This window comes from Crocodylus siamensis, chromosome 2 (genome assembly GCF_052110815.1).
Source record: "Crocodylus siamensis isolate JL-2025a chromosome 2, ASM5211081v1, whole genome shotgun sequence".
Lineage (NCBI taxonomy): Eukaryota > Metazoa > Chordata > Crocodylia > Crocodylidae > Crocodylus > Crocodylus siamensis.
The window spans coordinates 6,682,160-6,696,292 of record NC_143396.1 but is presented as its reverse complement, the minus strand read 5'-3'; the positions used below and the strand labels follow the sequence as shown (position 1 = coordinate 6,696,292).

The window sequence follows — 14,133 nt, the reverse complement described above, 5'->3', positions numbered from 1 at the left end:
TGGAGCGCTTTCAGAAACCAGCTATGCTTCGCAGGTAATAAGTAGGTAGCTGACTTCCATGGTCCAGTGCTGTTCCAAGTTGCTCCCAAGGAGAGCTGATTTGAAATTCTTGGAGCAGCTTTCCTTTGGAAAAATGGAGCTTTATTGAAATGGAAACCATTACAAGTAATTAAGACCGCACCAATTTCACTGGAATATTTAAGCGGGTTTGCTTCTACATTCCCACTCCAGTATCAAAACCGTTTTCACGTTGCCTTGTTAGATCAAAATGTTTTTATGTATTTTTACATAGATTAATGAAATGCCAGCAGAGTAAATGGCTTTTGTTGCACTGTTCCAAGAAACATTGGTTTTGATGTGGATCGAGAATGAATTTTGACATCCCACGTTTCTAACCAGTTCAACCGATGAGCCGGGCTGGTCGCTAACTGTTTCTTGTTTCTTGTCTTCCCTTGACGTGATAACCAGGGTCAAATCTTGGGGTCCCTGGCAATACTCCTATAGCCTTCCAGAGGCCCAGAAATTGGGCCTCGAGGGGAAGACCACCCTAATCGTATTTGATGTCTCTTATCAAAACCTATGGTTACCTGGATGTCATTAAATATATTGCTTTTCTTTTTTTTTTTTTTTTTTTTTTTTTGATTGGGTAAATAAAAGCTGGCCGCCCGCTATGTTTGTAGAGCATGGTTTTGGTGCGGCTTGCACCATGCTTAGGAAATCCTGAGTATTTTCAGATGGGAACAGCGATTCCAACGCTCCGAGACCTGTTCAGCCCTGCGACTACGCTAGCAGGCGACTCGAGCCTCGATTGGGGTCTAGAGTCAGTCCAGTGGTTTCCCCATGTGCGGATCACCATGCTTATATCAGTCTTAGGGGAGAAGGTGGGAAGCTCTGGGCATAGCCGTCCTGCATTCATGACGGGGTTGAGCTAGAGGACACGAGATCCCTTCCAGCCCTCTGAATCCATTTGAAAATGGCAAGGAGCCCATCCGACATAGAAAACAAACTGCATAGCCGGAGCAACACCCAAACACATCTGCCGAACATCACTGCGTGAGACGCACCCTCCCCCACCCCCGAGTATTTGCTGTTACTGCAGTGGCTGGTCATCATACTCGAGGAAAACTCTTTACTGTATTTATTATCAGTATAACTTCTTGTACTCCAGATGTTCCCCGAGGCAATCCGAGCTGTGTGTTTTCCCCATTTTTTTTTCTGCCGAACCTTCTGTTTTTTCAGCAGTGTTGCCAGAGGCATTAGCTTTAACCCCCAAAGCCCTGAATTATGCCCTCCCCCGCTTTTTTTTTTTTTTTTTTTTTAAAGCTCATATTTGGCTTTTTTATTTTTCATTGGGACTTTGCCATGGTTTGCTGTGTAGCTGCAGCTTAGCCCTTGCTGGTGTGTGAAATGAGTCATTGCAGTTGTGCGTGTTAATGGTTTCTTAAAAATAAAAATAAAAAAAAAATGATTTTCTCTCCAGCACATGCCATGCCCTTGAGCCCAGAATGAACAGACTTGTTGCTGACACCTCGCTTTGTGTGTGTGGTTTCTTTCTTTTTCTCCAGACTGCCTATCCTCCGACCCATTACATTCGCCGAGTCCCTCAGCGGAAAATCCACTATTTCACAGGCTTGCAGGTCCTCCAGCTCTTCATCCTCTGTGGATTTGGGATGTCGCCTTTACCCTACATGAAAATGATTTTTCCCCTCATTATGATAGGAATGATCCCAATCAGGTAAGATGCTCTCTAAGTGGGCAGTATTTCACTGAGCGGCCTCCCTGGGCTGCTTTCAACTTGTGGCTGGGCAGCCCCTTACTCTTCTGAGACTTGCTCGTCATCCTTGACTCTGTTCTATGTGTTGGGTTGTGTCCTAGGGTGAGGCTTCTGCTCTGCCTCTTTTTTTTTTTTTCCCCCCTACACAATTGATGGGGGAAGTAGGCAATACAGGGCATGGAGCCCTGCTGATGTATGTAGGCCGACCCAACACGTGGGAAACATGTGACGGGTACCGACCTTGCACGAGATGCTTCCACCTCTTGATGTGGAGCACGGCGGTGCCTTGCTCGCAGCAAAGTGGCTCTTGGAAACTGTGAGTACATAAATGCATCGATTGAAACACAAAGCGATCTAAAGCGACCTGAAACTTGTCACCGTAAGCGGAGCTATAACAAACGGTTGGCAAGAATATCTCCTCGTTACGCTGAGAAAAAAATGAGTTTTGCTTACATGGTGCCTTACTGCTACAAGCACTGGACAGTCGTCCTAGCAATCTCCTGGGCACTGTTCCCTATAGTTGGGGTGACCATGACTTGTGCCCACAATTCGTTAAAGTGGTGACACCTTGGTTTTGAAAAGACTTCCTCTCCCAGTCCTGCCAAACTTGGAAAATGTGACCCTCGGGGAGGGCGTTGGTGAGTGTCCAGCGTTTAACTCAAACCATTGGCCAGTGCCTTGCATGTATTGCCTATTCCTCCCTTTCGTGGACAGGAAATGAAGGGAGTGACCCAACGAAACCCAACATCAAACTGTATTAGGTTACGGAGAAATCAGTTCTCTGCATGGCCTGATGGCCTTTGGCCAATCTGGTGGTACTTGGAAACCCAAATGAAATGTGCCTTCATGATAATGCAGCATCAGCTTCCCACCTGACTTGAAGGCATAAGATTGGTTGCTAAAAACATTTGGAAATGCCTTTTGAGGATTGCGTATTGTGCAGGTGGAAAAAATTAGGGCCCAATCCTGACCTATTGATACAGCTCTCAGGATTTCTGTGATCTCCGGTAAGATCCGGATAAGACTCCAAGAGGCGGCCTTTTATTTAAAAAAAAAATATATATATTTAAAGGGCTAAAGCTCACCAAAATCAGTGGAAGTTCAACCTCGGAGTCCCTTTTAACAGTCTGGCCCTAAGTAACCCTCCCTTCCTTCTGCTGCTGCCTTTATTTGCTGGTTTTCCAGAAGAACTAGGGCTTACTTGCCCCAGCCAGGTACAAAAAAAAAAAAAAAGAGTTTTTCCTAATACCTACGAGTGTGTCTGTGATGCTCCACATGGTGCAGCATTGAAGTGCAGTGTATAGGTGTATCCTGCATTTCAAAGCTAAACTTGTATCAGCTTTATTGACCTAGCACTTGTCTCTGTCCACCTGAAGAGTTCCCTTTGACTGGTTGATGAGTCTAGCTCCCATACGCCTCGGATGCAGTGTTGTGCCAAGCAGGGGTCTGTAGCCCTGCTGGTGTGGCTAATACAGGGTAAGCCCTGAGAGAGGGCCACGTTTGTATGGTCACACTGCCTTATTGCCCAGGGTAGTTCAGGCATTTCCTACACACACCCGGTCTTTACTGTGTGCTGATCATGTGTTTTATGGGAACGTCTCCAGTCCCCAACCAAGTCTGCGACTCCACTTTGTCGTAGCGATGGTGCCGGCCCCAGAGAGGCTAACACGGGGGCAAGAAAAAAGAGAGAAAATCACTATCCCTTTCTCAAACATGGGGAAGGTGAGATGTGTGACGAGTCAAGTGACTTGCCGGGGCCCCACGCATCCTTTTGTATCGGAGCTGGGAACTGCCCCCTAGGAACAGCAAGTCCCGGCCTAGTGGCTTAGCTGAGAGACCCACCACGATCCTCTTTCCTTTTCCGGAGGCAAAACACAGTTTCCACCTATTGTGTTGGACCCACTGCAATCCCCTTGCATAAGAGGATTTTCAGGTTTCTCTCTGAACAGTATCTTTTTTGGAGATTCTCGCCATGGTGTCTAATTTAGAGAAGAGCAAGCTTGCATTTCCAAGGCATACCCCTCCCCCCCCTTCCCTGCCTTTAAAGCCCTTTTATTTTGAATTGGATCAATTTGTGGAATTCAGGGCATTTTTCTACAGAGCCCGACCTTCCAAATTCCTTTCCTGGCTTTCTGTTGAGAAAGTATTTCCATATTCAAAGCGGACTTGTTACTGCTGCTGCGTTTTGTTTATTTAAACAGCTAAAGTAACTTCCTGTGCTGTTTTGGAGGCCGAGGCATTCGTGCACAAGTGGCTAGTTGAATTTATTAAGGAGAGAGACTTTTCAGCTGGCCTGAAGCAACGCTTAGTGTTTGCTTTGCTTAAATGGGTTTCTTTGAATGGGCCAGACCAGGCCCAGAGCCTTTCTGTGCCATGTACTGTACACCGTATTTACTGACATACCACATGCATCTTCCCCTCCATCTTCCCTCTCCAATATTGCAGTGCATGTCTTAAGCAAGAAGGCTCATCCTTTTTTTTTTTTTATGGTGTATAGCAGGGTAGAGTAGAACAAGCAGATATTGTGACTCTCCCTCCACTTCTTGGGGTGGCAAACAGCAGGGGCAGAGTCCTGCGTTAAGCCTTCCTTAGCCACTGGGGAGGCAGTAGCTTTGGACTGAGGAGCCAGTGAACTGCTGCATGCAGTCTGCTGCATCACGAGAAGACTGGTGGAGTGGAAACAGCCTTTGTTCTTTACAGGAACTTTTATATACAAAAGCTATTTATAGTGGGGAGAAAAAAATAATAATTCTTGTTCCAGCCCTTGCAAGGGTCTGGGGCCCAGCTTTGAGCACCAGGGAGTTCCCACTGCCTCACCCAGACTGTCTCCTGGGATGCCGCACTTCCTGGACACGGTTTCCAGGAGGACTTGCTCTCTCTGAGTTGGCCTGGAAAACATCACATTTTATCTGGGGGCATATGGGGAACTATGGTGAGACCCTCCATGACTCCGAGACCCTTTGGAGATGCGGCGCAATGGATAGGTGCAGAATACCATGGAGCTGGCCAAAGAGGTAGATGCATGGATGCAATAGCTGCACTTTTGTCTTTTTAGCAATTATACCAGGGTGTGTGAAATGTGGTTCCTCTACAGCCTAAGCTCCTTCAGGTTTGTGGTCTCGGCTTTCTTATTTAAAGGAATTTTCTAGGCTGAACACCTAGAATCCAAAAAACCCCTGAAATCTGCCCTATCCGTCTATCCTATCTATCCTGACTCTTAAGCCAGTACGTCAGTTATGGGCCTGAGTCAGGTTTTGGCTTGCATTTTCTGAATGCGTGAGTGGGGGTGGGGGTGGGGAGGAGGGTGTATCAGCATCGATTTAGGAACAGAGAGCTGTGTTACTTTGCTAAGTGCACAGTAGGGACAAAGAAGTTAGAAATGGAGAAGGTCTGCTGGGCACACGTGTGGTCCAGCCTCCTCTCCTTCTGAACGCTGCTTTGACAGCTGATCCTCGGTGTTTGTTCCCGGAGTCTCTTCCCAGCTGTGCTGTTTACAGACCTCAGCAATTATGAGCAGAAACACCTGAGCATGGGTTGGGATTTTTTTTTACCTTCAATTTGCTCATAATGTATGTATTGCCCCAGATGTGTCCAGCTCTGAAGAGCCTGACAACGGATGAACGAAACCCTTAATGCAATGAGAACGAGAAGCTAATCCTCTTTCATTTCCTCTTAGGTATAACCTGCTTCCTAGGATCATTGAAGCCAAATACTTAGATGCTATGGACGCAGAGCACTGAAAACGACCCTCGGCTCTCGGGACAGGAAGCTGTGTTTCAGACTGGAAGGACCCGGCAGCCTCGCTGAGATGTAGAAAGACTTACCTGAAGTTCTCTTGGCTACAACTCTCCTGACTCCTCTTTCTGCTCTAGTATGGCACTCGGTGACAGGCTATCAGAGTCCAAATGAACTTTCAAGTGTCAAACCCCAACCGCATTGGATTGGCAGGCCAGTGCTCTTCAGAGATTTGAGGCAAGCAAGCTTTATAGAAACGTCACCTACATCCCCCCCACCTCCAAACTGGAAATCCCAAAGATCAACCTCTTCCTATCTGTGGATTGCACTTTGCTAGGGTTGCTACATTCCCTTGTTTAAAGGGGCAATCCCTCTTTCTTTTTAAATACACAGGGTCCCACTTCCCAGAACACTCTTGGTGTGTAAGGATGGCAACCGACCCTTACTTTATAGCATTGCAGTGTAATTTGGGGCTAGGATGCAGCGTCCCAAATATCTGCTCTTCTTAAGCTGACCTTCCGGGTGGGGTAGCTGATGCCAGAAGGGATGTCTAGCCAGCACCTCACATTGATTGCTTAGAGAAAGGGCTGGAATTGAAAGCATCTGGGGGTGGGTTTGTACTGGTTCATCTAAGGCTGTAAAGTGTGTTGTATTTAATTTCCTCAAATGTACCCGAAATGCTCAGAAGCCAGATTGGTGGTGTGATGCTGACGGAGAACTCGCAGCTGGGTCTCGGCCGCTCGGGAGTTGTTGGGATCTGCTTTATGCCCTTCCTTCTCGGCAGTCGAACGTGGGACTGTAGGTTTGCACAGCAGCCGGTGCCTCGGCTGTGCCCAGATTCACCTGGATGCTGCCAGTTGGCAAAATCCAGTCATGTGTATTAATGTTCACCTATACATATGTACAGTAGTGCCTATGTGTACATATATACATACAGATCTGTGTATATATTTTGCATATAATATACATATACTGGATATATATATATATAGGCGCGTTCTTTCGAGATCTGGAAAGTGTTTGTGTGTAATCAGTGTTATCCGTTGCTGTCCTGCCATATACTTGTTCCTTGCTTCAGGGCTTTTTTTTTTTCCTCTTGCAAGACACAACTGTCACTTTTTCTTTTTTTTTCCTTCAAACTCCCCAGTTACTACTAGTTTTTTGTTAATGTACTGCTAGATTCAAAACACTTTTTGCATTTTTTTTCTTAGCCCTTGGCCTCAGTAACCTGCATCACACTGTCTGAATGCTTTCTGACATGTGAATTTTCCCTTTTAATTTTAATGTACAGTGTTGACCGAAATTTTTTTTGTTTCTGCCTAATCGATACTTGTCTGCCACTTCAATACTTCCATTTGGTTGCTAAACTCTCCGCTTCCCAGACGTTACATTATATTTCTGGATGAATTCTAACTCTCCTGCTGTCTATTTTTATATTTCTGGGTTGATTTTGCTTGTACTATGGTCAGTTGTTCGGTTTTTTGGTTTTTTTTGGGGGGGGGTTGTTTTTAATTCAAAGTACTGTGAAACAAGCTTTAGTTCTGTATTCACCTGTGGTGATCCGCAGCACAGTTTGGTTTGGTTTTGTTTTTTTCTTGAAAAGAGTGGCATATCAGAGATGAGGATTTTTGTTTGTTTGTTTAAGGAGAAGAAATTAAGACAACTTTGTAAAATGAAATGCCAACTTACAGCAGATTATTACAGGAAAGAGTCTGGAGCAGAGTGTTTGCATAATAATTGGCAGTCAGATTTATCAGGGTGCATTGGCAATCAGGCATTTTTACTTCATTAAGGCAGTGAATGCTACCTGAGAGAGTAGATGCTGATGAAAACCCTCCTGCTAAAACTAAACATACGCCCAAACAACCCACTGAATAACATGTGGGGTTGCCTTCGGCTTTTAACTATGCTAACAAGCAGAGTTTTTCTATTTTTTTTTTTTTTCCTCAAAGTTCTCAAGTTTCCTGTTGACATCCAATGAAGGAGCATCGGCCTGTTTTAAAGGCTGTACCCTGCTGCCTTAGGATAAAGGTTTAACCCAGGAATGACAGAGACTGGAGACACTGTTTCATTAGCAACCGAACCTGCCTTGCAAGACCTCAAAAATGTGTTCTGCATGTGGGTGCCACTCAATTCTTACAGAACTGCTTTAAAGGGACACTTCCACCCCCCCCAATAAATAACATTTAGGCATTGCCATGCATTTGTTTCTCTAAGACATTCCTAGGCAAACAGTATTAAAAAAAATTGCTGTGGTAACAAATGTGGCGATGCAGAGGTCAGCTGCGTGATCAAGAACAAGACAAATGACAGGAAATTGTGAGCACCTTTACTAATACTGAGTTGGTAATAAATCCAGAAGCAATCGCTACAAAGCTCCCAAATGAATGTACAGCTGTTCCAGATGAGTCGGCTATTCAGCAAACAAAGCCCTGGGTGGTTTAGAGGGGCAGATGCGTTGGGTGGCCATAAGGACCCCAACGTGATCTAATCGACAGAGAAAGGCCAAGCAACTCAGTGAGAGCGCAGTATTGATGTTCGCTGTCAGACATGAAGTGTAACAGCAGTGCTTTGCAATCCTTAAACTCGTGCTTTTTTCTCCAAGTTTCAAACGCATTGGACAAAACCCCCTGAGAGCAGATGGGTATCTCCCCTTTTTTCTTTTTTCCTCTTTTTCTTTTTTTTAATACTTTGGGGTGACCTGTGTAGGGTGAATGTGGGCACTCCTATTAACAGCTTTCTGGTGTCATCTCTTTTTTGGTCACTGATGCCTGGGTTCTCAGTGCTTGCGTTTCATTAACAGTGGACCTTGCAATAAAGAAACTTAGACTCCAGGTATGAAAAGGGGACCCTGCCACAGGCTTTGGTCTGACTGTGCAGGAGAGGGGTGGAGGCTGGGTCCTGCGGTAGCTGTTTTGTTGAGTGCAGTTCACTCCTGGGTGGAATCTCATGAAAGGTTAAGTGGTATACAGGTCCCGGGTTAGCCTCTTGTCTTGACTTCAGAGAAATGTAACCCTGTATCTTATTGCAGAATAACCTTCTGCCTAGTCTACAAGCTACGTTAAATATTTCAGGTCTAACAGTGAATCACAGGACTAGCACGGGAACAAGTCAGCACAGCATTTGTTGCTCATCTTGTTCACTTCCCATGAGCTGTAACCTGTCATGTCTGTGACCGAGTGTCACGTTCAGTAGACTGCATTGCAGTGAACAGGAGGTCTTGCAGGAGCTGAATTTGTAAAATGAGACCCGTCTCTGTTTTGAGGAGAGGTTGCCCTTTATCTGTTTCCCGTCTCTGAAAACAGCCCTTTCAGATACACTGACAAGCATTGCTAAATTAAGTTGTATAAAATGCAAATAGCTGCTGCTTAACGCGCTTGGAGGTACATTTAACCTTCGTTGCTAAAGTAGGCGTGCAGAGTACTTGTTGTTGCTTTATAAATAGTTGTTGTGTGATTTCAGTCATCTTTGTATTTTTCTTTGTAGCATGAACATGACTTTTTATTTTTCAGGGTAATTCACAGTATAAATCATGGGCCACAGGATCAACAGATGTACATCAGTATGGTCTAGTACAGTACGCGGAGCTATGCTGATTTATGCTTGTTGAAATATTTAACCCCATGGTTTAATATACGGGTGGCGGATTAACACCAGATACTCTCAAAATGCTACTCACGATCATAGAAGGTTCAAAAGATGGAGCGATTGGTCCTATTCCTGATAAAAAATGAGGTTTTTCATCCACGGACCCTTTATTCCCTTCCTTCCTGTAATAAGAGAAAGCTCTCTTGATGCTTTGGGACCTGCTGACCCAAGCAGGTATTTCCAGGAAACAGGCTAACTAAGGAAAGAGAGTTTGCTCCACAGAAATAGTTCAGCACTTTAATACCTCTATGAAGGTAAAGACAATTAGAATGTAAAAACCAGAAGTTTTTTTTCTTTTCTTTTATTATAAGCTCTTTAGATACGCACAATTTTATGTACAAATATTGCCAAAGAATTGGATCTGAAAAGATGTTGATTGCTATTAAGCGGGCCTTGTGTTGTGTGTTTTTTTTCTTCTCGAATCAAAAGGTGGTAAATGCTTCAGAAATGAGTGAGATTTTGTCACTTGAATTTGTCGTCAACAGCTGCCAAAACTATGAGAAGGCTGGGAGTATACAACACTTTTTTTACTTGTAAAGGCTACAGTGTTTGATCCCAGTGCAGGAAGGTAGGGCTGGAAGTCATCCTGATGAGGTGGGAATATCATTTCAATTGCTAAATAGACTTGTTGGGCTGAAACAACACTTTTTTTTTTTTTTTAAAGCCAATGGGATGCATTTGATTATATTACACATTGAAGTGGATATGTTGATATTTCATTGTGCATCAAGGAATCGCGGGGCAGACGGATTGCAGAATAGGCTTAAAAAGCTTCCCCCCCTCCCCCTCCCCCCCCCCCCCCAGTTTGCTTAGAGTACAAATCTGACACTCCAGATAACAAATAGATGCATTCCAGCAGCACAGTTTTGAAATGGTTAACAGATGGATGCCGGTAGGCTGTCACGTGCCAGCAGATCCCTGTTTGCTTGGTGGATTAGAATAAAAGAAATGCCACTGAATTCTGCACAGCATATCACCTGGTGAAACTGCCTATAAACTAAGGGGGTGACTGATCCCATATCAAACCAATATAACACTTGCATGCAGATCTGCGGCCTATGTACGTTCAGAGGTGCTTTCGTTGAGAACAAATATCATAGTAGGTCCAAAAAAAACCCCTCTCACCATTTCCATCTCCTGCAACACTAAATTAAAATGTATTTTTTGTAGACATGTGCACCATCTGTCTGATTCTGTTGAAAAACTAGCATAGGGAAAACTGTTCAACATCACTGCCTTGGGAGAAACATGGTTTTGGTTCAAGCCCCTTTAAATCACCAAGCTTTACACTGGTCTGAACAAACCTCATTTGCTATCTTGGAGAGGAAAAGGTGCAAAGGGAAATGAGATGCGTGTCACTTCCCCGATGCCTGCCTTCGTCTTCCAGATTTCTGTTAAGCATTTGCTTAGTGCCCATCTTGACTGCGGACATATATGCAGTTAATCATCCAGAAGTTTGCTGCTTCCTTTTGAATTGGACTGTATTTTTTTTCTTAGCCTGCAGATGTTCTGTGTCTGACAAATGCTTGTTTTAAAGCTAATTGGCTGCATCAGAGAGGGCTTCAGTTCGTGATTTTTTTTTTTTGACCTGTCCATTTCCCAGGTCTTGGTTTGGGTTTCTTCTGAACCATTCTCCTCCACTCTTCATACTAAGCATGGCACACTCCTTTGCCTCCTCCACTGGAGGCCCACCCCGGGCTTCACTCTAGAGACATAGCCAACATGTCATTGCAGCAGGACCCACATCCCTCGGAGGCCTTCAGAAATACCAAGACCCAACACACTGCTGTTGCCCACTGTAGCTGCTTTATGAAGTAGGAATTGCTCATAATGTGATGCACAGCTTCTGTTATGTTTCTGTAGATCGTTTCTTCGCTGGGGCGGTTCATGCATAGGGACATCCTTTCATCTGCTGACTTTCCAGAAGTACTTAAAGGGGCACAATTTTGTGCAGACTTCTAGCACACCTGTGCACACTGTGAGGCTACTGAGTTTTTAAGGTGAATTTAAGGCCATGTCCCTTAAGCTTGCACTCCCATCCCCTCGGCTATCAACCGAGTAGCTTGACTGTAAAGACCTGGCAAATGGAATAAAGAAGAGAGGGAGAAATGAGCAATTCTTGACATCTTCCTATTTGTCTCGTGGCTGCTAGCATTGTTGCAACAGGAGTCTTACAGCACTGCATCTACCCCCATTGCTGTCCTTCAAGCTAAGAAAATGCCTTGGGTGGTTTCTGCCCTATAGGGCTGTAGCTCCCTCGGTGTGATCTCGGTGCTGTGTTTAAGACCAACGTGGGCTTTGCAGTTGTATCAAGAAATGTTACTGCACGTGCTCCTCCCCAGCTGTCATTGGCAGTGAGAGAGTTCATCTTCCAATGCAGCCTGCTCCCCAAGTAGAGGTGGCCCTACTGTGGCAGCTTGTGCAGGGCAGTACTGGCCACATGCATCTCTTGCAGAGAAGGCAAACCAGCTCTCCTCACTGAAACTTGAACTGTGCAGCTAGACGTGGCAGGCAAGAGAATGTGCTTGTGACCCTCAACCTCCTTGCCTTGTATGCACACCCCCATTTCGGCCACTCCTTGACCAGCAGCTTGAAATGCATTCATCCAGGCGACTCCCCGCCTGCTGTAAATATTGCACAGCTTTCTGGTGGAGGAAATAGCAGGAGAAAGGAAATATCTAGTTGAATGCAAGATGAACTTTTTTAAGTTGACTACTTTCTTCTCTTTATGTGCCCAGGACAGAGGGCCAGAAAGAGCTGCTTGGCAGTTATTTCACTTTAACCCATGCGATTGTGCATTTGAGGAAAACGTGCATCAGACTCAAAGAGCCGGTTTATGTCCATTTGAGCACGTGACCTGTTGGGTTTGGGGGGGAAAATGAGTTCAGTTCTTCCTGGGCATATATCAGAAAATATTCTTATTTAGGCTGTCTTTTCATGCCTCTGTGTCGGTTATGTCACATGACTACTGCGGTGTAAACTGATAGGGTTTGCACAGGTGTTTGGTCAGGGAATATTGGCATTCAGTCTCTCTCCGTGTTGCCTTGCTTTGCTGGGTGCAGCTGGCCTACTGGTGCAGTGGCTGCTATGTAGATGATTTAGGTATCCTGTTGTGCTACTGTCGTCTTTTTCTTTTCAGGAAGCAAGTGTTTTGCTTTTGTGAGCACCACAGTCCTCTCGCTCCAAACTGAGCTGATCAGGTGACGCATTTATTTCGCAGAGATGCACGGCGTCGCAGTAATGTTACACGCGCCTCTCAATTATTAACATATCCAGTTCAATGTGTAACGTATCTGCATTCCCAAGGCTTCTGACTGGGGGAGCTTTGAAGTGATTCTGGTGGACAGTAACCAAAGCTTTTAAACCTGGGACATAGAGCACGAGGCTTAAAAAAGAAGTGCCCTTGGTTTGTTTGTTTTTCCAGAGGTGCTCAGCACTCTGAGTATAAAAATGTGTGGATGCTCAGTACATATGAAAGCAGGTCACTTTGCATCTAGATGTCCAAATACAGGCTTAGGCGCCCACAGGTAAACACCCAGGTGTAAAAATTGCAGCTGAACTTCACGGCTGCAGTCCAAAGAGACCCAGACCTGGAAACTTCTTTAATCCAAATGCAGCCGTCCCCAAGGAGATAAACCCATCGTTTTGGGTATGAAGCATGGTAGCTGAATGGAAAGCTAGAACGGTGTCCATCTACCTGTCAGCTGGCTTGGGTGATTGGATCAATTGTGGCATTCAATTAACTGAGCAATTTCACAGCCATCTCCAGAAGGGTTTCGCGGTTACCTTTGTATTCCTCCAGCCTTCTCCCGTGGAGACGGGAACAGGTTAATTAGGGTCAGGCAGTACCAACCATTTAATTCTTACTTCCCTAAAGCATCTCTTTCTTACGTTCAGGCAAATCCCTTTGTCTGCATATGACCTGTATAGAGATTGCATCAAACCAGCTCATTTACATTTTTTTTTTTTCCTTTCCTTCCCCTGGGAGATCCCAGGTGAGGCCCTAGTGGGAACGCCCCGTGTAACGACGGAGGAGTTCATCTTCTCTGTTTCTCGAGAGACCTCCAAAATCCTGCATCCCGCTTCCATACAAGCTAATGAGGTTTGCTGCTGAGCACAGACAATCTGTAACACACCGGGAGATGACTAGTGGTGGTTTTATTTTTCTACACGTCACTTGGAATGTAGTTTTAATATATTTCTGTACTTTGATGACCTTTACCAGATTGGCTGGGAACTACTCGATAAATGTTTGGGGCAACGCACATGTTCTTATTTATAGAGATACAGCCTATAGAGATTGCATTTGCTAAATATGATCTTAAACGCATGCCTCTTAACTAGTGTTGATTTACAGTGAACGATTTTCTTTTGATAAAAGAGTTGCTTCTTGGGGAAGGGGGAGGGGGTGAGATTCCTTTATTGTATAAGGAACTCTGTATTTAAAAAAAAAAATAAATGAATAAAAAGAGAAATATGCTGTTTATATATTTCTATTTTGTGTGTCTAGCATGTGTCCTCTTTTCATTGAATGCTTCTGGAGGGACAAGTCACAACGGGAAGGGAGGCAACTTTGTCTTTTTAGCAAATGAGTGCTGATTCTATGTGTTAACGCTGACTCTTGAGGATCTGGGCCTGTGTAACTCTATGCGACACCATCTTCCATGACATTAAGTTGCTGTCCCCAGCACTAAAAGGCCCTGGCTTGCTCAGAGTCCTCCAGGAAATCTGTGTTAGTTTAGGGAGTTGCATCGGGGCTCCCGAGTTGCTGGGTAGTGCCGTACTCCCCAGGCCCGCTTTGCGGTGGTGCTAGAGTACCACACGGCCCATGGAGGAGGGTTGCCTACATCTGGCCGGTTCTCTGCAGGAAAGGGGCTCTGACCATCTGAAACGGGCAGATGGGATGACGAAGGAGGAGATACCCAGTGAAATGTAATCATTGGGAAGAATGAAGATGATCCACTTCTGGTGAAACA

At 45.0% G+C, this 14,133-nt stretch overlaps 1 protein-coding gene across 3 annotated transcripts in view; it reads left to right on the top strand.

The window, feature by feature from the left end:
• SLC4A11 (solute carrier family 4 member 11) overlaps positions 1-13,630 on the top strand; it is a 152,145-nt gene extending 138,515 nt beyond the window's left edge. For all 3 annotated transcript variants that reach the window (XM_090035102.1, XM_090035104.1, XM_090035103.1), the window contains exons 19-20: positions 1,566-1,735; positions 5,451-13,630. In XM_090035102.1, coding sequence (XP_089891228.1) covers positions 1,566-1,735; positions 5,451-5,514 — 234 coding nt within the window. In that variant the 3' untranslated portion in view covers positions 5,515-13,630. The remainder of the gene's footprint in view (positions 1-1,565; positions 1,736-5,450) is intronic.
• Positions 13,631-14,133: the final 503 nt, after the last annotated feature.